The 25,586-nt window shown below is 36.6% G+C and overlaps 1 protein-coding gene and 2 pseudogenes across 1 annotated transcript; 1 reads left to right on the top strand and 2 right to left on the bottom strand.

The window, feature by feature from the left end:
- The first annotated feature begins 235 nt into the window (after nt 1-235).
- Nucleotides 236-1,882, top strand: LOC143620093 (uncharacterized). The gene is made up of 5 exons (XM_077091868.1): nt 236-365; nt 464-511; nt 593-650; nt 735-872; nt 1,634-1,882. Exons 1-5 carry the CDS (start codon nt 289-291, stop codon nt 1,880-1,882), a joined length of 570 nt encoding a protein of 189 aa, XP_076947983.1. The 5' UTR covers nt 236-288.
- Nucleotides 1,883-2,284: 402 nt separating this feature from the next.
- Nucleotides 2,285-4,759, bottom strand: LOC143620092 (organic cation/carnitine transporter 4 pseudogene; annotated as a pseudogene).
- Nucleotides 4,760-21,812: 17,053 nt separating this feature from the next.
- LOC143619943 (chitin-inducible gibberellin-responsive protein 1-like) lies at nt 21,813-23,436 on the bottom strand (annotated as a pseudogene).
- Between the last annotated feature and the right edge of the window lie 2,150 nt (nt 23,437-25,586).

The raw sequence follows: 25,586 nt of genomic DNA, 5'->3' as shown, positions 1-25,586 counted from the left end.
TGTGGGCTGGTTGACTTCTTGTAATTTCTTTTAGATTTATTTTAATTTTAAAGGGGCTATAATCATAGGTCAACTCGAGCGTGTGCTGTTTATTAAACTAGTTAGAAATTGACAACCTAAACCGATTACTTTCGTGTCGTGTCAGGAACATTCACCCTTACCTGTTACTACTTTATGTGTTGCTTGTGTTCGAAAAGTCTTTTTCTTTTTTTACCTAGGTTGCTAATATATAACTGTTTAAACCTTTACTTGAAGCAGCATTTCATCAAATTCACTGTCCAGTTCAAGATGCGGGTTAAAAACAGAAACAAAAATTCGGTAGTGCCTCAGAAATCCTCAACTGACCACATTTTTCAACCACCAAAGTAAATTTTTGTTTTTTTTCAATCCATTTAACTTGTGTTGATTTAGTTCTTATGTATGTTTACTAACTGTAATCTTAATACTTATGTATTCATTTAAGTTCTTATGAAGGTGAAAGTCTTCTTCATCTTCTCAACTCAATTCAAAGGTAATAAATACGACAAAATTTAATGTCAATTCAGTGGTTGTAAATACACTAACTGATAATACCTTTCTGTTATTGGACCAGAGAAATAAGGTCAGCCAGACTTGCAGATCAATCTTTACCTCATAAAATTTGGCTCAAGGTTTTATTTTCTTCTACTTATTTATTATATTTAATAATCCTGTCTAGTTTTGATATATGTTGATTTAATCTTGTTCCTTATCAGCAACAATTTTCAATTGGGGTCAATGATGTGACCCGTGTACTTGAACGAATGCCACCAGTTCATGGATTTATTAGCTCTTCCCCACAGAATGCTGTGTACAGGAGTCGTAATGCTAAACAGCCTCCCATACGACTGCAGGTTATTTACCGTTTTTTTCTTTTCTGTTTGATCTTGAAAATGGTGTTAATGCTAAGGCGTACTTCGAATCCCAGCTTTCACTGGCATACCTCCTTTAATCTCTTAAAAGCGACATAGGTATCGCTTCGGTTTGTCCCAAAATTTATTCCAAAACTTTGGAGAAAAAAAATTAAGCACTATTTAACTTTTCTTAAAAATCAAAATTTATAACATAAACTTTGTGGCTAAACTTCAAAGTCCAAAATATTTGGGGTCAATTATAATAAAAAAATGAAAACTATACTAATTTAAAATTTTAAAATAGCCTTTGTGGCCTAACTTTAAACACAAAACTTTTGTAATCTAACTAAAAAAAACAGAAAAGTTTACTAGTTAGTGAACAAAATCCCAAACACCAATGTTTATATAGATATATATAATAATTTAAAATGATTTGAGTGTTTATGTCATAATTTAAAAGTGAAATAGAAATTGACATCAACTTTTATAATTTAAACGCAATATATTTGTATTTTTTGTTTTAAATTTGTAATTTAAGACTATTTATATGCAAAAAATTAGAAAAGTATAAATTTGGGTTGAACATGCAAATATGCGTGTAATTGACGTGTCTGCACGATTTTCGGGTTCAACTTGCCAACCCACGAACACGGCCCGTTTAGCATTCCTAATTGGAGGCAGTATCGTGAGTTTTATGGTAACTGATTCTCAGGGTTATAAAAAGGCGTAACTTAAAACTTAATTTGTTTTGTGTATCACAGGCTATACTTATAGCAACCGATTGTAATCCTCGGGGGCTTACGAAGCACCTACCGGTCCTGGCCTCGTCTCGGGAAGTGCCTGTCATCTTTGTGAAAGATAAGACGGGTGGATCGTTTAAATTAGGTGAAATTGTTAATTTAAAAACGGCTATGGCCATTGGAGTTAAAGCTAGAGGGAATTCAATCAACAAAATGATAGACGGGATTCTTGGAGCCAACGATTGTCGGCCCATCAGTGATGCAACATGATATGCACGTTAATAAAGCAAGTATACCTCGTACATTATTGACAAACATTTTTGTTAGAAGACTGGACCGATGATTGAAGTTTGCCAACTCGGGGGGGGGGGGGGGGGGGGGTGCGGGGTAGTCAATTGTGTTTATTTGTTTATCTATTGGCACCTTAGTATGGATAGGGACCGTTGGCAGGTGCAAAAGGATGATAATGGCAGATAACATCTTTTAGCCATTTGGTTATGACTTTGAATTTGATATACATTTTTGTTTGGAAAGCTGGTTGTCCTTTTGAGATAAAAAGACTGCTACCAATGCAAATAACATACACAATATAATTGAAAAACAGAGACAAAGTGGGACAACTTGATACAAACAGACCACAATTATCTTTGGACAGATATATAAAATTTTGTTTTAAGGGATTTGCTCGCTTGCTTCATCCACCATCCCACTTATGGTGTCATATAGTGGCTTGTTTAATGTTTCCGGTAGATAAAACATAAGAAACCCACCCACAATTCCACACGCCCCAAAAACCATAAACGAGAGATCGCCATTCCTAGCTACCACGAAAGGTACGAGTATGTTTCCAAGTTGTCCTACTTGCTTTGCACACCCAAGAGCTGCGTTTCTAACTACTGTTGGAAACAACTCCATCGCGTATACAAATAACAAGTTATATGTCCCCGCCACCCCGAATATTCCCAAAATCCCACACATCATCCTCATTACCTTCCAGTTCTCTTGGCTTCCCATCAAGCTACCTATTATGCAAAAGATCCCACTAAACCACTGTGTGCCAATTCCTAATGGTTTCCTCCCTAACCTATCTATTAAGATTGCGGTCAAAAGATATGCAGGCATCTCTGCAATGGAATTTAGTAGCACACTGAGATAGAGGCTGGTTTTAAGGTTTGTGGCGTTTAAGTTTAGCCCATAGTACACCACTGCGGCTGTATAGTTGATTCCCATAAGAAGAAGCAAGCGTTTTCGCATTAATGGTGACTTCATTACATTCATAACCGACCCTGTGACACTTTCACTCATTCCAGTTTCTATACCTTCGTGTCCACAACTCTTGGTTTCCTTGTCTAGGACGATTTGCACAGTTTTAGGGAGGTGTTTGCCGTTTGATTTGGCTATATCATGCATGACCTTCACGGCTTGATCGGTTTGACCGATTGGCTGGCCTTTGGGCGCCACACGGAGTCTGAGAAGTAACTCCGTGACACTTGTTCGAAGTCTGGCATGCTTTAACTATGTTTCTTTTTGTACAACTGTTTTGAATAAAGTCTAAAAACTTTAAGTTACAATCAACCGACTGGGAGAGGGAGGCTATCCGCTATCCTCATTCGTATATTTCAAATTTCTGGGCATTTCCTTACCACTTTGTACTGTTATACTGTCAGATTTTCTTTAGGATGATAGGCTGCCTAGAGGTGCATATCTAGGTGGATCGAGCTTAACCGTGTGTATGTATGATTGTAGTCATTCGTATCAATATAGCAAGCAATCATTCGGCTTGATTATCATCTCGTAAGTCTCAATTAGATCGATGCATCATGTTAGCAACGTCTAGCTTTTGACTAACTTTTTCACAATTGATATCATTGTTAAAAAGTTATAGAGCCAGGAGCTAGTCGCCAATTCATACAAATTATGTACAAATTATGAAGAGTCTGGTTAATGTACAAATTAATGTTAATTTCAAAACTGTACAAACAACGGTTTCTAGTGCCCATAACAACACCATGTAAGATGAGATTGCAACACCTCAGTATTCGTGTTTTAATATTCTAGACGTGGCCAAAACAGTAAAATGTGAAATGGGATAACATCACCATTAAACGTGCGCAATATAACAACACTATATAAAATGGTATAACATCAATTATGGTTTTATGGGGTTTTTGAGTTATCCACAAATTCCTGATCGTTGAAGAATCGACCTAACAGACCACTGACAAGTACTACACCTTTGATCCCTGCTAGCACTCATGCAACCAATTGAACCTTAATTACATGCGCCCATTCGACCGCCACAACTTACTATTTAAAGTGAGGTTTTACCAGTAATCTAAGATATAAAACATTTTTTAAAGATCATAAACCATCCTTTTCGAGTTGAACTTTTAATTAAAAGTTATAGCGTATTGAGCTACACATCACGTCAAACTCAAAAATAACTCCGTGACATATAGACCTCATAAATAGCAACTTAAGCTTGACAATTAATTAGTTAAGAGATCTAAGCATATCGAGCTACAAAGCTAAATGGCTAGTAATTGAACAACTTGAGCTTCAAACTCTATCGAAGTTTATTCAAGCTCAAACCGGTTTATAACTTATTTGAACCTAATTTCCAACTATTTGGTTTGGCTTACATAAATATAGTTTGATAATATATTCTATATTGTGATAAATTCATATCCTATAAAATTATAGTTATGTAAAAAGATATATATGATGTTGTTTACCTATCATGCAGCCGGCAAAGAATAAAGCCTGAACCAACCCAACCTTGTATTTTTCTCCACACACGAGTTCCCACTCGGCCACCGTTGACCACCCGTCACTTTCAACCCATCTCCATGAGCCTGGCTCAAGCCCAAAGACCGAATCCCATACGCATCCAGAACCAGGATCGCATGTCCAGTCAAGTTCACGGTCAGCAAAAATCATGACCATCGTGTGGAAGGCCTCAAGTGCCCATGCCATACACGTGAGAAAGAAATGCTTCACTTGCCAAAACCCAAACTCACCACAATATTTGGTTAATATTTGGTCTACAGTCAGCATCTCGAGTGGTGGTTCCATGGTGGAAGTTGTTTCGACACGAGGGAGGAGAGGTGGCCGGAGATCATCCAATGAACTTTTATGGGAAGACATTGTGATGTTACGTACGTATATTAGTGTAGTTTTAAATATATGGGGTTGTTTATATTTAAGTGAGAAAAACTTCATGTGTGCCAGCCAATTTTCTTTTTCAACCACCCTCCTCAATTATAGGTCTATAGCATATTGGAAGTTTTTTTTTTTCTTGTCATATATAATTTTCTTTTATTACTAGTCCAAATTTTAAAAGACCTTAACGCTATTAGTATGAAATTGAGTTGTACTTGTTATTTCTTACCTCGCCTGTTTTTAGCCTTCACTCACTCGGACCATTTTTATTAGTGATCCAATGCCTTTTGAATTACCATGTGGATTTAAAATAAAATATAAAGTTAATTTATTTCGACAACCTTTCACAACCTAGGTTCCAACCTTCCTTTCTTCTCTAACAATTTATCTAATATATAATTTGATTTTAGTTTAATAATTTATAACTTTTAGCATTTTAAAAAAATATAGGAACGCAATATCATTTAGTTCTTTTATTAGAACATTCCGATATAAATTTTATAAAAAAAACGGAACTTAAGAAAAACATATTTTTTTTAATATGGTTAACATTATTGGTTTGTAAACTTATTATTTAAAAAAAATATATTTTTTAAAAAGTCACAAAGCATATTTGCTTAATAAAAAACTTGGTTTAGGTTGTGTTGTAAATAAGAGTAAAAATTTGAACTGAGTTGAGTTGTGTGCATAGAAGAAAGAAAAAATAGTTTTTTATTGAAAGATTAGGTTGATTTAAGTTGTGAGTATTGAAAGACTAAGTTGATTTAAGTTGGGAAAAATCTGAATATTTGTTTTAAGATTACAAAAAATTTAGACTTTATCTTCATTATTTCCTCAAATCTCGTCTCCTACCTGACTTTCTTTCGAAATTTGGCCTGCTCCTCTTTATTTTTATTTTTTCCCAATGCGTCTTGCCAGTTCAAATTCTAAAAGATTTTGAGGAAAAAAGGGCTATTTTGGGAACTCTCTCTCTAAAAAAGGCTATTTTAGGAATTTTTCTAAGAAAAAATAGTTTTTTATTGAAAGACTAGGTTGATATAAGTTGTGAGTACTGAGTAGTTTTGCTAGGTTGAAATGTATGTGACGACAAAGAACATACAACATTAAAAGCATTAAGTAAGAACGACCCCGCAGGACCACATAGCAAATTTGAACCTTGGAATTATTAGATGTGGGCGATACCAAGGTCAATTTTGCGAACATAAATGGACTTATAGTATGGTGGATTGGTGTGATGGGATAAGTGGCAGATATAGTGATATATTTCAATGAGTTATTATTTTTTAGATACTTCTATTTAATAGACTTTTATCAAAAAGATTTATGAGCGTTCAAGGGGTCGAATCAGGTTATTAGAAAATATATATCTTAGAAAGTTGAGGGTGGGACCCTTCATTAAAATATATCATCTCATTCAAATGGGCTTACATTTAATACAAGGGGTACTTATAAAACGAACCTTTCAATTTTGTGCAATTCAATTTCTTCTCGGCTTATTTTGTTATTAACTAGCATGATTGATAAAATAAATAAATAAAAATAAAAAACTAATCACCTAAAGTCATACAAACAAGCAGAATATAAATAATCACGTTACAAACAAGCAGAATATAAATAATCACGTTAAGCATAGAAACATAAAATTTAAAAACCTGAATTAAAGCATTGTTTTGTCGTTTTAAAACACCGCTTCAAATTAAATTTTACCTCAATCGACTCGTATCCTCCCTTGGATCAAAAACCCTAAAATAGTATTTTGAAATTCGAAAGAAAGTGTAACGTCGCTAAGTTATTTTTAACAGGAGACCAATTGGAGCCAACTTTTTTAAAATTGGGACCGTTAGTGGTGATATAATGAATAGAGATTATTATCGGCAAATACCACTCAATAGGAATTATTAAAATCCAATAAACCTTATTACAATCATCATAAGGAGTCAAGTTTCATCGTGCATTTAGGTGATACAAAGAGTTTAGCTCATAATGAGCATGAACAATACATCATCAAAGCAAGAAACATATGTTTCATGGTAAAACCAAGATGATTTAATCAAAAGTCCAAGCTAGATAGATACGATGATGCTAGAGCTTCTTCCTAGTGACGAATGAACCTCCAAAAGACTTCAAACAATTTAATTTCTAGTTCCAGAGAACAAACATTAGGTTTCCCTCCAAATGGTTGGCCCACAAGAAATAAGTTAAATATGCAATTTATAATCTATCTGGGAAGTGGGGCACGGCAAGTGCCTCATCAAGCACGGCCTCATGCTTAGACTAGAGTTGAATTCACTAACTTGGCCAGGTCGTATTTGTAGAGCTAGATGTCATGACCTTGTACATGATGAGGCACGACCTTTGGTCTAAGGGTTGTGTCGAAGGGGCACGACCACATGTGGATGGGGGATGTTATAGTCTTCTTCAGATGTGACACATGGGCGTTCGGTTAATCAAAGGCATTTTGTTCAATTAATCTTCGGGCATTCACTCGTTTGGTCGATCAAAGGCCTTTGTTCCTGGAAAGTTAACACCTAAGTGTAAGATCTTAAAGAATTCTCAAGAAAACAATGAAACCGGGATGAAAACCATGTGTACATGATGTATATCTATGCGTAGATCAATCGGTTTTGGGTCGAATCGATGAAAATGCTAACTATGTTAATAATTGTATTTCACAACAAAACCTAAAATACATCTCGCCATACAAAAAACTATTTAATACAAAACCTAACGTAAGCCACTTTCGGGTATTTGGCCGTGTTTGTTATGTATTTATTTATTCCATGTCACTTGATGCACAAATAGGAAAAGAAAGCAATTAGGTGTATTCATGGTAATAGTCATCGTTATCTTGCTAATTGTGTTAAAATCAAAACCCTTGTTCAGTTGTTTAATAATTAAAACTAAACAAAAGTGAAAACAGTCATTCGTACCAGCATGAACTCATTAAAAGTTTGAGGTGAATGATGGTGGATTGAGAATGGAATGCATCATCGACCACAGGGACGTATACAGTATATGGAGTTAGGAGGAAACAAGGTAACAACAGGGAAGCATATGGTAATGGAGTTAGGGTATAAACAAGGTTTGGGTGCAAGATTGCCTAAATGACCTTATCTTTAACGTCAAGGCTAAAAAAAGTTAAATGAAGGGACTCAAATCATCCTGCCCATATACTATAGGGCCTCAAACTGTAATTATTTTAAAATAGGGACTCAAGTTGATCTCTTCTATAAACCGAAATTACTCTAAATGCTATGAACATACATAAAGAATAAATTAATGCATTTAAATTCAAGGAAAAATCTCATAGAATAGTAACTAACTTTCAAAAGTGTTCCAATTAGGTCACTGATGCATATTTTCCCCAAATCGGCTCACCAAATCTTCAAATCAAGTCTCACCGATTTTTGTGTACATCAAGAAAGAAATGAATGATAAGATGTGGGTGTCGGAATTTGTAATATATATAGTTAAATTTAAAAATTTTAAAAAAACGTTAATTATATTAAAATTTAAAAATAAAAAATAAAATTTACGTCGCCACTCAACGTCAACTTAAAAAAAAGATAAAAAGATTTCATATGTGAAACAGAAAAGAAATTGGCTAAAAAAACATGTTAAAACTTTTAATTTAATCAAACACGAAAAGAAGTTGAGTGACCAAATTGGAACACTTTTTAAAGTTAAGTGACTTAATTAGAACACTTTTGAAAGTTGGTTACTATTCTATGAAGTTGCCCCTAAATTCAAACATTACTTTTGGATAGAAATGCAATATGTATATTTATTAAGTCTACATTTTAACAAATGCATCATCAAATAATTAGCCCTAATTTGACTTGAATACCTTCATGTAGGTTTAGTCATCCAAATCCTTAAAGCATGTCACTAAAAGTAGAAACAATTTCGAGTCATTTAATTTTGCAAAACATTATAGTGGCCAAAATATCGTACCAATGGGATTTAAAAACATGAATATGTGGGTAAATTAAAATCATTAGTCTTGTCACATGATTCATGAATATGTTGAAGCCAGCGTTATCCAATCCAAACAAGATAATAAGAAAGGCAGATTGTAATTGATGTATACATGACTTCATCATAAATAATATCAAAACATTGAATTGGTTCATACACTGTTATGATGGAATTGATGCGATTATTTGCTAAATATTAAATTCGTAACTTCGATCCATCAGTAGTCCAAATCAATAATATATCATTTTTATTGATGGTTTTAATGTTTTATACATGGGATTACATGTCAGCAAATATCAAATCAATATTCATGATTGCATTGAAATAATCAACAAGGTCAATCCGGAGGCCAAGCGGGCCTATGCTACCGCTTAGAGTTAGAGGCGCACAGAAAACCTGAATTCAGAACCGAACTCGAAGAAATATCCAGAACCGGTTTTTTTATACCCGGGTTTTTAATACATGAACCCGTACCCGACCCTACCCGTAAGGTACGAATATGGTATGCATTTCAATACCAAAACCGGTACCCGGAACCGGACCCGATTTATACCCGGTAATACCCGAAACCGCAACCGGTTCCATACCCGAAATTACCTAAAAAAATACCCGAAAATACCTCTAAAATTGTAACCACTTATAAAAAATCCAACAATCTATACCCAGGAAAAACCCGGAAAAAGCCCCAAAAAACCCCAAAAATAAGGTTTTTTCGATTCCCGGAAATAGCATATTCAACTACCCGGTTCTATATCCGACCCGAACCGGATGCATAGGGTATGGTTTTTAGAGACAATACCCGGACCCGAACTTAACCCTGGTACTGCCAATACCCGATTTTCCAATACCCGGTCATACGTGAACCTGATTCTATACCCGAAACCGGGTATTTGAAAAAACCCGATTTATGCACCGAGTTGCTATCGCAGGGCTTGGAAATTTTTAACTCACTTTTAAGCCCAATCTATTTTTAAAACACAAACTAATTGGCCTATTAGTGAAAAGTCCAATACCCATTGCGTTTAGCCCACAATAAATTATTGTCGGCCACCTGTTGGGAAAGCCATGTTGATTCCGTTAAACACATACATCAATACATGGAGCCTAGAGGAAACCCGAGCTACCCCTCTACTTCTGTCAATGTGCAAATTTCATTTTGTCTTTTTCATTGTTTTATTTATCGGGACATCCCTGAATGAGATTAGGATACCCATCAATTTTTTTTTTAAAAGCCCAACGTCTCAACCTTCAAAATTTTATATAAAACCTCAAGTTAACTGATTAGAAAACCCACATAATAATTTGATTAGAAAGCTCACATATTATTAAGCCCAACTTAATTAATAGCCCAAATCCATTTAATCATTCATACGAGACCGAAAAAAAAAAGCTTATTTTTAAACACGATCTAAAAAAATAAAAACATGTGTCAATCTGCCATCGCCAGTTTGCAACACCACTAGCCGACCGCCTCCGCTTGTTTGTCAGCTGCCTCCAAGCTTTAGCTCACATGTGCTCTTCTAATTTTTTTGTTAATTTCTTGTTCACTTTTAATTTAAAGGTGCATGTGTAATTCTGCAGATTGCATTTGTCTATCATAAAAGGGACGATATTGGACTTTAGGTTAGGGTTTGGTTTCTAATTTTAGTTTTTGTTGTGTATTTGATTATAGTTTATATTTTGCTTCTTATAAAATTAGTGGGTTTGAAACTTGGAAGATACAATCACATTGTTGTAAAATGTTTTTCTAAATTGAAGCTTATCAAGACAGATTTACACAATCGAATAGGTGAGGATTATTTGAACAATACTCTAGTTTGTGCTGTCGAAAGATAAAAATTTGATAAGGTAACAAATGACAATGTAATTGTTCGATTTCTAGCTTTCAAATGCCGAAGAGAAGATATCATCTATTAGGTATTTGTTTAATTTTATTTATTATCATTTTTTGGTTTGTCTCATTATATGAATGCATGGTAAAAAATTTGGGATCCCCTGAAATTTTGTTTTAGATCAGTCACATGTGTTAAGGCCATTAGATGTCTTCTTTCAAATGTAAGAGAAACTTTACTTGAAGTTGCAGAAAAGGATAATATCCTAAAATTTAAAGTGAAACTAAATCCGTGTTAAATAACAAACTCTGTGATTTTGAATTTTTTGTATCAAATGCTATACATAGTGAATACAGTGAGCAAAAAGTTACAATCGAATAATATGCGTCTTGATGATGTTATTAAAGAAGTGAACAAGTTGTCTGCAAAAAGTTACAACCGAATGATATGCGTCTTGATGATGTTATTAAAGAAGTGAACAAATTGTCTGAATTCTTCAAGAAGGTTAGAGAAACCGGGTTAGTTAATCTTATTGATCAAGTTATGGTATTCTCTCGTAGGCGTCCAATTCGTAGGAAAATCAATTTGATGCGAAGTCAAGTGACTAAAAAGTTCTATTTTCAATCGAGTAGAATTTTAAAGTTAATTATTTTTTATATGTTGTTAATCAAGCGACTACTTCTCTTGAAACAAAGTTTGAATAGCACGAAAGACTATGAATAACTATTTTTTTTCGTTTTCATAATAAGCTGAAGTATTTTGAAGACAAAAGCAAAAGTCGTGTTCTTTATGAGGATGCACAAAACTATAGAGATGGGTTAGATTTTAAGGTTGGAATTTTATATGGAGTTGAAGGCGTTTGACACTCTATTACTTTATGATATTCCCAAACCTAGAGGTGCACAAATCGGGTTTTTTAAATACCCGGGTTCGGGTATGATAGGGTATTGGAAAATCGGGTATTGGCAATACCCGGGCCGGGTTCAGGTCCGGGTATTGTCTCTAAAACCCATACCCTATGTATCGGGCTCGGGTCAGGTATAGAACCAGGTATTCTAAAACCGGGTATTTCAATACCCTATTTTCAGGTATTGAAGAAACCCTATTTTTGGGTTTTTTCAGGGTTTTTCCGGATATTTTTCGGGTATATATTAGACTTTTTAAGGGAGATGCACTTTTTAGGGGTATTTATCGAATATTTTCAGATATTTTTGGGTATAGATCAGGTATTTGAAAAAGCTTGTGTCAGGTATTAAAAAAACCCGGTTCCGGGTATGGAACCGGTTCTGGTTTTCGGGTATTACCGGGTACAAATCGGGTCCGGTTCGGATACGGGTTTTGGTACTGAAATGCATACCCTATTCGTACCCTACGGGTAGGGTCGGGTATGGGTTTCGGTATTAAAAACTCGGGTATAAAAAAAACCGGTTCCTGGTTTTTTTCGGGACCGGTTTAGGGTTTAGGTTTTTTGTACACCTCTACCCAAACCTGGTGATGTTTATATCACCTAAAGCAAGTCGAATTTTTCCTAACGATTAATTACATATAGAATCTTGTTGAATTCCATTAACGATGACATCTGCAGTAGACGTGCACAAATTGGGTTTTTTTAAAACCTGGAACCGGGTAGGAACCGTTTTTTTAAGAACCGGGTACAAAATGGAACCGGTTCCTGTCAGGAACCGGGTAGGAACCGGACCCGACCCGGTAGGCAAATATCAGGAACCAGTGGAACCGAGTAGGGTAGGAACCGGGTCCGGTTTATACCCGAAAACCGGTTCCAGCGGGTTTTCCTTGTTAAAATGATTTTTGACCGTTGAAAACCGGTTCCAACGGCTATATTACCGTTTTTAGACCGTTGGAACCGGTTTTGAATGTTTATACCCACCCCACTTACTATATATAGACATACTAGGTTTAGAACTTGTTAACCAACTCCCCTATCTTGTTAAACACTTCAATTTCTTATTAAACCACTTACCATTATCAATGGCAACTAACGACGAAGTTGTTATGGTTATCGACACCCCGAGATGCCCCGAGGTTTAGGTTCACTATGACCTGTGTATCATGACCGACACACAGGAAATGGCGCGATGCAAATACTGCGGAAAGTTGTTGAAGGCGGCATCGAATTCCACCCTTCGAAAGCATACCAATAAGTATTGCAAGGAAAAAAAGCATTTGGATGCCAAAAAAGTAGAAGTCGGGGAGTCGTCCGGCTCTACAAGTTAAGCCCCCTCCGCCGATAACAAAGCTTGATGGTCGTAGATGGCGGGACGAAAACAACGAACAATGTTTGTTATTTTTAGTTTTATGTTTAATAATGTTTGTAATTAATCGTTTTACAATAATGTTCGTTGTGTAATGTTCTATAATTATATATATATGTTTAGAAGTTAGTTTAAGTGTTTAAGACAAGTTTTTTATTTATCACAAATAAACAACACTTTAAAAAACTTGTTACATTAATTAATTGATTCGTGTTACATAATACATAAATGAGTAGAACAAATACAAAAATGATTAGAACAAATACAAAAAATACAAATTAAAATTAGTTGAGCTCTACGACTTCGTCTTTTTCACCCGAAGATTCTTCTTCCATCTCTTGAATTAGACGTTCAAGTGGTATTTCGTCTTCAAAGTTTGCCTTGTCTTGTATACGATCCACCGCGTCCAAATGATCCTTTAGGCAAATGCACATCTTTAAGGACTCGGGAGTGAGTTTGGTTCTTCGCATCGATAATATCCTTCCACTAAATGAAAAAACCGATTCTGAAGCAACCGTTAAGCTTTGACGCTTAGCAAGTCACGAGACATGGCGGAAAGACTCGGAAATTCATTTTGCTTTCCTTTCCACCATGCCAAAATGTCAAGGTTGCGAACGTCCTCGACCGTTGCACCTTCTCCATAGTTTGCTCCACTATATCGGCCAAGTTCACTAGTTGGTGTGTTAACCCTTTGCCACTTAGCCGCTGACTCACGAACCGCATTCATCATGTTTATAAGCTTATCCTTGCATGGCTTACTTGATGTTGCTTGCCTCACAAAAGTCGACTTTGAGCTTGGACCATAATTTTGAAGTAATGGTCATATATTTCTTGAAGGGATTTGTTGAAAGAATCATTTGCTTCCGTCGACGCCATCGGATCGATCTCGTGCGCACCTGTAACGCCCGTAAATTCCGGTTTCAAGAATTTAAGCTTGTAGAGTATGTATAATTCTCGGGATTTATCCAACGTTTCTCGGAAGCCTTTACGTCATCCCGGTACGTTAAAGAACCTAACTTTTCCTTACACTTCAACTTGGAGGGACTTGGATGTAACTTTTTTTTTATATCATAAAACAATTCCTAACCCTAACTTCCCCCCCCCCCCCCCCGCGCAACGATCGGCCAAGAGACCAGCCCCCCTCCCTTCCTTGCTTCGACTTTTTGATCAATTCCAAGCTCCTAGAAGTAGTTCAAGGTATGTACTACAATCCCCAACACTCTTTTCGTTCACCCCTAATCGTTTTGATGCTCAATTTTGCCGATACTTTTCGTTGGACAGATTTCGGCTAAAGTACAATTGACCCACTTCCCGTGGATAAAAATTAGAGTTTCTGGTGTAGAAAGATTCTCATGTATGGCATTTACATCATATTAAAATTTCGTGGCCATTGGAGGTGTTTAGGTCAGTCAATCGATTTTAGTTCGAAAACTAGGGTTTATTGGGTGTAGAATTGTTAATTGTTGAGTTTGATGCGTTAATCGATTGAATGACCAACCGAATAAGTTTGCATGGCCCTAGGGGAGTCTAAGGGCTGTGGGAAAATTATTTTTTTGATACTCGGGGCTGTTTTGGTTGGTGATTGGTCAATCGAGTCGGCGGTACGCGAATTTTCGTTTAAATGTTAAATTGAGAGTTGTAAAAAGGAACCATCAACCCTATCAACTCAGGTGACATATGATGTAAGAAAAGGTTAAGATGGGAATTTGGTCCATTTGGGGCTGATTTGTTTGACAATTGGTTTTAAGATTTATTACGCGCGTATTCGACTCGATTTGATTACCGGCGGGTGAGTTTTGCATCATGGTTAGCCCTGACCATAATCGTAGGGTGGATTTGGTTAATTGAAAGGTTTTAGGGGCTGAGGTAAAGTAATTGGGTATGGGTTGGGCCTCGGGCCAAGTTGTTGGGCCTTGGGCCAAAGTGTTGGGCTTGAACGGCCCATTAGGCAAGTGTGTTATTACGGTCCAGTTTAGTGACGCGTTGTGTGCAATTTACAGGCCCTTACTTGTGAGTGAGCACTTAGGGAGTCCTTAGCTCGTTGCTGGTGTTTGGTTGACCTTAGGTGAGTTCTTGATGCCCCGTTTAACTCTTTTTAAGTTTTGGGCTAGCATACACACCTAACCGATTTTGCTTGATGAAATGTTTTAAACTATTTTGCATAGGCTTGCTAGTATTGGTAGGCCTTGGAATGTTATAGAATGTGTGTATGTGTATATATATATATATTATAGAATGGCCAATATTTGGCGAATGTTGTACTCGTCTCGACTACTGAATGTTGCGTATGCCTACTTTGTGTTTGCATGCGTTGAATGTTACGTGTTTGGGTTGTACGTTTGCTCGACCCTGAATGTTATTATTGAATGTATATATATATATATATATATATATATATAGGAATGTACGTATAGAGATGTTCATACGTAAGGATGATTATTTATTAAATGTGATGACCTAACTGATGTAATTCCGTTTACAGTTTTAAAACCATTGGAATGATTATTAAGACGTTTGTTACTTATTTAAAACTTGAACTCACTCAGCTTAAGCTGACTTTGTGTGGATGTTAGTGTGAGTTTCAGGTTCGGAAGAGGATGCCTTATCGCTTGGACGTGCACGAAGCTACTTGGACGGTGAAGGGTATACGGGATTTGAAGATTTTATTATTAAACCTTTATTTTTAAAATTTTTTATTAAAGATAAGTACGTTGGTTTTGGGCAAAATTCCCGGGTTTTGGGAACTTATTTTATTATTTACATTTTCCGCTGAATTTTACTCTGAAATTGGTTGCTTAATGGAACGCTTGAATTTTTTTTTTGTTTAAATATTTTATAAATGTTTTGTATGATTACCAACTGTGGGGTTCTCGGGGTTCGGGGCCTTACAACACCCATGTTGTCATATATTTCCTCGATCAACGCCTCAACCCCGGCAACATTTATGTAGGGGTTTAAAGCGGCGGCACAAGTAAACACGGGTGGTATTCCTTCAAAATATTTTAGGAACTTCTTCTTCATTGGGTCAACAATGTGCTCGAAAAGGTCATTTTTGTTTTCAAAGTATTTGAAATTCAAGGAGATGTTGTATAATTCTTGCAAAACCCAACAACTAGTAGGATAGTAAACCCCCGACAATTTAGTTGTTGCGGTTTTAAAAACATCAAGATACTCCAAGAAGTAACCGATATTATCCCAAGCACCGTTCGGAAACATATCGGCTTCGCAACGATCCACAAGCGTTCTATGAAACGCTTGTATAGTTTGTTTTTGGGAAAAAGCACAAGCGAGCATATTACAAGTCGAGTTCCAACAGGTTGGAACGTCCCAGTTCGGCCCCAAATATTTTATATCCACCGACTTGCAGTAGTTTTTGTATTCAAGATGTCTTCTTTTTTCACTTTTGAAAATATCATGTAACATCAGCCTAAATAATCTCAAACCGCCCTCCATAGTTTCGTTGTCAATACCATCTTGAACAACCAAATTGATAATGTGGGCAACACATCGAGTATGAAAAAACTCTCCGTAGCAAAGTGGTGTATATTTTATATATAACTTGTCCACCGCTTTTGTATTGTTAGATGCGTTATCAAACGACATTGAAAATTTTTTTTTCCTCGAGTTAAAAGTGGTTATTACCTCATCCAAAATTTTAAACAATTTTTTGGCGGTATTGGAAACAGAAAGTTTTCAAACGCGATGGTGTGTTTTATCATTTGCCAAGATACCAGATCGATCCAATGCGCGGTCACACAAAGGTACGATTCCGGTAACCCATGGGGTGCCGACCAAACATCGCTAGTTAAGTTGACACCCGTTTGTAAAGTGTCAAAAAAATTAATCAAGTCTTTTTTGTCACATTCCCACAGCTTTAGACAATGACTTCGAAGAGTGGTACGACTTACATGGGTGTAGCGCGGTTGAAGAGTTTCTTTAATCAAGGCCATCAATTGAGGGTTGTCAAAGTGGTTAAACGGAAAACCTTGTTGAATCACGAACTTCGCCATCCTGTCGTGAACCGCTTTCACGTTGTAACGAAATATTGCCCCATCTTTACCCAATTCGGCTTGGACCGTGGCAGGAACTTCTTTCAACGCCTTGCAAAATTTCTTCTCGATGTGCTTCTTTAAAGTAGAGTTTGAATCAAGCTTTAAATAAGTGCCACACAATTTGCAACGAGCCTTAATGTCTCCATTAAGCAACTCAACCAAATCCCAATTCCGCCATACTTCTTCGTTGCGGTTATGAGGGAGGATCTTTGCAACTCCGACGTCATCTTCAGCACGAACCAGGTCAATAAAAACGGAGTCGGTAGTCGCCGCCTTTCTTTTGCCCTTGTTTTGGCTTGCCATAACAACTAGTTATCGAGTGGTGGTGGAATGGAAATGAAAAAAATTGGAGTGTAAAGTGTAAACCGATAAGTTTTCTTGATGTTTTTGAGTTGGAGTGGTAAAACAAGTGATCATCCAACCTTTTATATAGTTTCCTAGCTCAAAAACCGGTTCCAACGGTAATATAGCCGTTATAACCTGTTCTAATGGTAATATAGCCGTTGGAACCGGTTCCAACGGCTTTTTTAGGAAAAAACCAGACGAAACCGGTTATTTTGGGTAGGAACCGAAATCGGGTTGGAACCGGTTCCGGGTAGGAACCGATTTTTTGTCAAATACATGGGTCCGGGTAGGGTTATCCGGGTATTATAATACCCTAACCGAGTATGGGATATACCGGGTACGAACCGGAACCAGTTCCGGGTCGCTTCCACCGGTTTGGGTCCTGAACCGGTTTTTTTGTGCACGTCTAATCTGCAGAAGAAAAAAAAAGAATTTCAAATTGGAGTTGTTAAAGTCGTACTTGTGATCGACAATATTTCAGTAAGAACTTAATAGATTGACAAAAGTATCAATTATGAAGAATTGATCCAACAACTTTGTTTTGAAGATTTTGGTACTCTATTGAGACATCCGAAATCTCAAAAATGACTCTGATAATTAACTTTATATGATCAGCTCCTTATGTGGGATTGAAACAAATAGTTTAAACAGAGTGTAACTAATAAACTAGGTTTGAATGGATGGAAGTGCACGCTTGCATTATCCGAACCCATTTAACTTATTCTTAAAAAGAACGATTGTTTTGGCTGCCACCAAATTAAAACCATTTACACAACTCGACCCAAGGTATCTATATGTTTGTCGCTCAGGTAGCGTTTGGTATGCATAAATGATAGGGGGAATGGAATGATTTCTTACGTAGGAATGAAAAACGTGGTGTTTGGTTGCTCAATGGAATAGAATCATCCATTACACATGAAATCTCATTCTATCAAAACAATTCCTTCCTACCCCCCTTCTTTTTCATTTCATTCCTCCTTCACCCTACTTTCTTAACAACACCATCACCACCTAACAACTACCACTACCATCACCATCACCATCACCGACACCTTACCGCCACCATCGTCGCCACCACCGCCTCCGCCACCACCACCTTACCACCAGCGCAACCACCGCCACTGCCGTCGCCACCACCGTCGCTGTAACCACTGAAAACATTGTCACCGCCGCCGCCTGACCATCACCGCCACCCTACCAATGCTACCACCGCTGCCCCCACCACCACCGTCGCCACTACCACCACCATTTTCGTTGCCGGAGCTAACACCACCACCATCGCCATTGCGATTTTTTTTTTGTAAAAAAAAATTATTTTGAGATAGGAGTGTTTTTATTATTTCTATTTCGATCATACAATTTTTTAGGATACCAAACAACATAAAGTAATAATTCATTTCATTCACATAGGTTAACCAAACAAAACAAAGAAATAAAATAATCCATTCCATTCCCCCTTTATTCCATTACCTCCAACCAAACATACCCTCATACAAATAAACTATTAATAAGCACTTACACTAAGGGGGTGTTTGTTTTTTCTTCAAACATCTTCAAGGGAGCTTATGTCTGCAGGCGCGCAGACGTCACCCTTGAAGACTGTTTGTTTTTTTTTTTTAAACAGATCTGAACACATCTTATTTCCTCTTAAAAAATAAGACACAGATCTCTTTCTTATAACATCTTCACAAAACCCTACTCCCTCTTCTCCTCCGACCAGGTACGCACACAACATCAGGAGCTCCTCCTCCGATCATTTTTCCGGTGACCTCCCTCTTCTCCTCCGACCAGGTACCTCCCTCTTCTCCTCCGACCAGCCCCTCCCATGGTGTTGATTGAAAAACAAAACCCTAAACTAGGGGGGGTCGGGTTTAGGTATAATATTAGAATTGATCTCGAAAGATCGTTATTACGTTTTATGCCAGCTGCAGTTCACTCAATTAACCCTTCTATACACCATCGTTTCAAGTAATTGATAGTGTTTCAGGAAGTGATGTAAGAACCCTAAAATCACTTAAGATACTTTTATATGAGTTGTACTTTTAATCAAAGGAATTAGCTAAACCGGCAACATATCAAACCGTTTGAAACATTTTATCCAAAAGATTAGTTATTTGTAAGAAATATAAACTTCAGCTGAGCCAAACTGGCCATATTTAACTCATACAAAAAATGACTAGTTTTAATCTAAATAATTTTTGACCCGTTATTCAACATATGTATGTTGCCACCTCTACTTTTTGACTGTGTCTCTAAACAATCATTTATGTGATTCCTTGAAATGAACTCAGCGGCGGAGCCACGTATAAGGTACCGGGTTCAAGCGAACCCATAGTTTTTCGTAGTTTATATGTAAATAAGCTATCAGAAATCAAGCAAACCCATAAGATATTTACATTATTAATAAAACAGATATGCATTTTTCTTTAGGTTTCTGTTGAGAAACCTTTTAGTATTTCACATATTTATTATTAAAATTATATGAATAATTTGAGACATAATGGAATTTCATGTACCTGAACCATACCAGCTGAAAAGACAACCATGTCTCTGTCACTAGCTGCATTCACTATACATGTCAAACCTTGTTTTTACCAGTAAAAATATATAAAAGCCTATTGCATTATACATCTAAAAGTTTATTGCATTATACATATACATATACCTAAATCCAATATAGATGTAAACAAACAGCTGGTCTAACTCATCCAGCCATCGAGGAGCACCATTTAGTAGAAACACAGGTGTTATGAAGCTTTTAGTATAAAACCCTACATTGGATTTGTTAACATAGGTGTTATGAAGCTTTTATCAAAATATGAGAATGATTCAATGGTTAAATTTTGTGCTGTTTATTAGAGCAGTTTTGCTGCATGTTTTGTGCAGTTTTTTGAGGTGTTTTGCTGCTGTTTATTAGAGTAGTTTTTGCTGCAGTTTTTATTCAGTTTTTAGAGCTATTTTGCTGCTGTTTTGTGCAGTTTTTTGAGATATTTTGTGCTGTTTATTAGAGCAGTTTTGCTGCATGTTTTGTGCAGTTTTTTGAGCTGTTTTGTGTTGTTTATTAGAGCAGTTTGTCTTGTATGTTATGTGTGATTTATTTCTAGATGGAAATTAATGATGGTCGACAACAATGGACGGATGAGGCTGTTAAATGCTTATTAGAAACATGTCTTGAAGAAATAGGGAGGATAGGTAGAAATGGACAAAGCTTGTGCAGGGAGTCTTGGGTTATAGTAGGGAAGAAACTCAAGGAACAATTTCACATGGATTTGACTCAAAAGCAAATTAGAAATGCTTTTGATACTATGAAATCAAAATATGTAGGATGGTGCTATTTGAGAAACAAGACTGGAAATCTATACAACCCAGAAACAAATATGTTCACTTTAACGCCTCAGGAATGGGAAGATTTTAAGAAGGTGTGCATTTGTTTAGGTTTCCAGTATTATGTTATATGTTAAAGTGAAAAGTATTTATTATAGTTCCTATTAATTTGGCGCAGGGTCACCCGAGGGCAATGTCATTAAAAACGCGCCCGTTGCCTCATCTTGACCTTCACATAGCTGTGTTTGAAGGGCTTAGTGCTACAGGTGGTAATCAATGGACATCTACTCAAACATCTGGAGTTTCATCATCCCCACATGTCCAAACACTTCAGATACAAGATGGTAGCTTTCATAATCTAGAAAATGATGATGGAGACTCTCATGAACAAAGTTTTCAAAATGGTGATGAAGTTCCTACCAATAATAAGGCTCAAACATCTAATGATTTTCGCCGAAATCGTGCATTGACCGACAAAGAAAAATTCAACCACGCACATGCAAAACTTAGAAATGTTATTGAACGTTCTTATGGGGTATTAAAGGCACGTTTTCCAATATTAAAAAAAATGGCCCCATTCTCATTGCTTACACAACGAAATGTTACGATTGCATGTTTTGCGCTTCACAATTTTATACGGAAAGAGGGCTTAAGTGATGAACTTTTTGATGAATATGATCACCCAAATGTACGCCTTCAAGATGGAGATGAACATGCACAAGATGGTGGTGAAGAAGAAGTAGATCGACATGGAAGTGCAGCGGACCGTGAATTCATGAGTCAAATTCGAGATCAGATAGCACAAGAATTAATGCAAAATAATGTACTTTGAGTTTATTCACTATTTGTGTTTTTAAACTTGGTTTTATTATTATATTTTCTATGTAACTTGAATAAATGACTTCTATCTTGTGAGATAAGTTTGACAGTTACATATTTTCAGTTTATGCAGACAGTATCAGCTTATAAAAACAAACAGTCTTATATTTTCAGCTTGCAGATCTTCAGACCACATCTTCAGTTGCAGACATGAAAACAGATGAAATCAGCTTGCAGACAGTTTATGTCTGCAAAAACAAACAGCACCTAAAAGAATTTATTTATAATTCAACTCTATATCCATATAACTCTACCAACAATAGCAAATACATATTTAACTAACCTCAATACGTATTTTATTTCAGGGTTCATTATACTAAAACCAACACCTAATTAATTTTTTCACTTCTCTTTCTCAATGCCATGCAGATGCTGATACAAGACTCCTTTCTTTCCATCCCAATAACAAAGCTCCATCTTTCTCCACCAAACTATAATGCTCCGAGTAACACCTTAGCAAATCCCGAATAACCGAATTCACATACGCGCTCAACGGATACTGTTTAAACCCCGCCATGCTAAACCGAGACCTCCATTTCCTAAAAAGCTCGTGTCTTTCGACTCGTTCTGTACCCTCACACGCTATGATATTGACCATATCCCGAGCCAAACAATGTTGTTCCACGTTTATTCGTTCTTTGTTATCGCGTGCTAAAATCGAATCGATTGACTCAAACATTGCGGAGTAATAATCCAAAGCTTCCAAGAACCTTGGAACGAAAGCGGCTGTGTTCGAGTTCGATTCTTGTTCGATTAACGTAACCACTTTCGGTGAAAGCGACTTCACCATTCGTAATCGTTCGTCACGTGGGTTGTTCACGTCGACGCTTTCATCAGGCATGTGGTGGAGTTGTAGCGGGAAGTTAACCGCTAAAGCTTCACCGGGCCTCACATCGAGCATTTTGGTCGTCACAAATGGAGCGTAAACTGAAAGTGGGTGAAACTCAACCGGAATCTTAAACTTTTGTGAGACCGCCTCTAACCGCTTTCCAACTAACTCCAAACCATCTCCGCGCGCGTATTTTGAAACCGGATCATCGATTCCTGTTATACGAACGTGTGGTGGGCCCCAGGCCGAGCAGCGAGTGCTTGTAACAAAGTCATCCATTGTGTCCCTTGAGCTATTTGGAAGTCTATGATGTGGATTCGGTTTTCGTTTCTACACGCTTCAGCTATTGCACCATTCGCGGCCAAGTAACCGAACTTCAAATACGGGCAAATTTCGTATAAGATATGCATGTAAGAAAGTAAGTCTTTTCCTTGTGGCTCACGACATCTTAACGCCCGGTAAATATTATTACCGGATGACTCCCGTCTAGCCACCAACCCTTCCACCATATATGCGCCGAGCCTCTGGATTGGGTCGCCACTAATATTAACCAAAGCCCGTGCGTGTTCGACCAAAGTTTCAAACTCGTTGATCTTGTTTGCTGCTAAAGCACTTGCACATCTAATAAGCAGCTGCTTTAGATTAGTATTGTTATTGTTATCGTTACTGTTACCAGACAGACTGTATCTTGGGCTATATACAGTCTGGGGGTGGTGGGCCATGTTTGAACTAGTGGGTTCATGGGCCCACCTGGTTTGAGCCGAGGGTGGGTTCATGGGCACAGATGGTCCCTCGTTTGCAGCCATAAGGGTCGTTTCTATATCGTGAAGAGCGGTTTTAATGTAATGATTACCGCTAGATTGATTAAACGAGGTACAATCTTCAAGGGAAGAAGGACTAGCACCTGAGCTAAATATGGAAAGAGGACAGTTGGGGGAGCCTTGTGGTTCAAAGTTTCGTGATTCGGTTGGTGTTGTGGGGTCCACCGGGACTTTTGGGTTTAGAGGAGAATAAGATGAGCGTTGACTGGTCAATCTGTAACCATGAAACTGTTCTGAGTCCATGCTATCAAATAATCATCAAATGTTGTACATAATGTTCTTGTTTCAAGGCTGGTTTTGATTATTTGGCAAAGGAAATAAGCCTGCAATCAAAAGCATATATAAATACAAACATAAGTTCCTGATTCATGTTAAAAAGGATAATCAAACATCTAAAATCATCTCATGAAAGATTGTTAGATTGGCAAATGAGCGAATAACTAATCTACTATAAAAAAGGCAAGTCACATGTTCAAACCTGCAACAAACAGTTATTTTTGTTGTTCAAAAGAAAGATTAATCTACTATAGATCTGAATTAAGTAATTAGCAAACGCATGAGCAATTCTTTTGTCTGATATAATAAATTAAGCTTGTTTGGAACTTTGGATACGATCAAATCTTCTTTTAATAAATTCAACCCACCAACCAAATAGTCAATAAAAATCAACTCTTTGACTTGATTTATTAATTAAAGTAAATTACAAACGTACATCCCGGAGAAAAGAAAAACACAATTTTCTTCTCTTGAGCATTTCAACAAACACGTTATATGCATATCTTTTTTACCTTCATTTTTTCAAGAATTTAGTATGGAAATCTAATCAAACCAAACAAAAGATTGTTCTTTTGTGCATTTCAATAAACAGATAATATACAAATCCAAAAAAAAAAGAAGAGAAAAGAAAAACGTATACTGTATTAGCAAGAAATGGCATCGACAAAACTTGTGAGGAAAGTTGATGCGCGTACCTCTTAAACAATACGAAAGATTACTTCGGAGGTGCAAAGAAAAGATGGCTGTATTTTGTGTGGATTGTATTTATATATTTTTAGGATTACGAAAGAGAATTGAGAATTTTAGAAGACGAAAGCAATGAATTAAGGTTCGACAAAAACAGGCGGCTGGGGGATAACGGAAGCGTCAGACAGGTAGACACGTGAGCTAACGATGGTTGAACGGATCGCCGACCATTGCACTAAAGTACATAGAAGAACATTCTTGGCTATTTCTAGTTTCATGTCTTGTACTTTATAGCCACGCGTTCAGGATGAGTGTCATACACGCTCCAGTAAATCTTTACGAGGAAGCCGAACCCCATCACCAACGTCGTTGGCGACTTGGCGAAACATGCTCTTCTGTTATTGTTACTTGTCATGATTCTTTTCTGATAAGCACATTCAAAATGATTACATTTCTACGAAAAGTCATTACTTTTGAATAACTTTTTATAAAGGAAAAGAGATTAAAAACACTTTTTCATATTTATGAAAATAAATAATAGGGTATTTTCAAAATAAAAAAGGTTTTGTAACAAATTAAAATTAACGGTTTGAACTATAAAAAGACATGTTATACAAATAAAAATCAACCGGGATTTACTCATTTTATATATGTTAATATATGTTAAAACAATCATGTTCATTGGATTACATCGAAACAGAAGGCAAATAAAAGAATAGGGTGCGGGAAACACGACCTCCCTCCTGGAGGGTTGAAGAGGGAGAGAGTGACAGAGAGAAGTGTAAAAACTTTCACATATTTACTTTTTTTATTATTTTAATTTTGTTAATGTTTTTATTAATATTTTATTTAGTTTTTATATTTACAAATCAATAAACTATTGTGAATTTTCTATTTGTTAGCAAGGGCATTTTGGTCCATTACAATAAGTTTTTTCATTGATTAAATTAAAACATGTAGGCGAGAGGCAGGACCGGCCATGGCATGGGGCTGAGTGGTCGACGGTCATCGGCCCGACTACCCGCTAGGTCTAAATTTTTATTTTTTTTTCAAAAATTATATGTTTTTTTTAAGAAAAACGATATGTATATTTAATGTTTAAATACAATTACATAACAAGTACTTGGTCTAAGCAAAGGGAGACTTCCAACCAAAAGGTTGTGGATTCTAGTCTCATTTGAGACATGTTTAAGCCTATTTTTTACATTAGTTTTTTACATAACCCAAATTATAATCAAGGATGTCAATTTAAAATTTTAATTGTTTAAACCCAACAAAATACTTTTTTTACTTAAGGCCCAAGATATTTTTCGCCTTTGGCCTAATTTTTTTTTTTTTTTTTTTTTTTCAATTCTCGGAACCGGCCCTGGCAAGAGGATCTCGATCCATCTTGATACTTTGGATTAGAAGCGGTCTTGGTTGAAAATCCCATCTCTTCCAACTAAGTTAGCTAAACTAAGTGGAAGCACTTCACGTCAGTTTCGAGAGTTAGAGACAAACGGATTTGGCTTGGTAA

The sequence above is a fragment of the Bidens hawaiensis genome, unplaced genomic scaffold (assembly GCF_021521415.1).
Source record: "Bidens hawaiensis isolate Kalapana, Puna unplaced genomic scaffold, B.hawaiensis_p1.1 tig00002525_1, whole genome shotgun sequence".
NCBI lineage: Eukaryota > Viridiplantae > Streptophyta > Magnoliopsida > Asterales > Asteraceae > Bidens > Bidens hawaiensis.
This window is presented reverse-complemented; position numbering and strand designations above follow the sequence as displayed.

What these genes read in the sequence shown, in the direction of transcription:
- LOC143620093 (XM_077091868.1), top strand. Translation starts at nt 289, where the DNA reads ATGCGGGTTAAAAACAGAAACAAAAATTCGGTAGTGCCTCAGAAATCC. An exon ending in CACATTTTTCAACCACCAAA is followed by an intron (nt 366 to 463) that starts GTAAATTTTTGT and finishes TATTCATTTAAG; the next exon opens with TTCTTATGAAGGTGAAAGTC. An exon ending in AGCCTCCCATACGACTGCAG is followed by an intron (nt 873 to 1,633) that starts GTTATTTACCGT and finishes TGTGTATCACAG; the next exon opens with GCTATACTTATAGCAACCGA.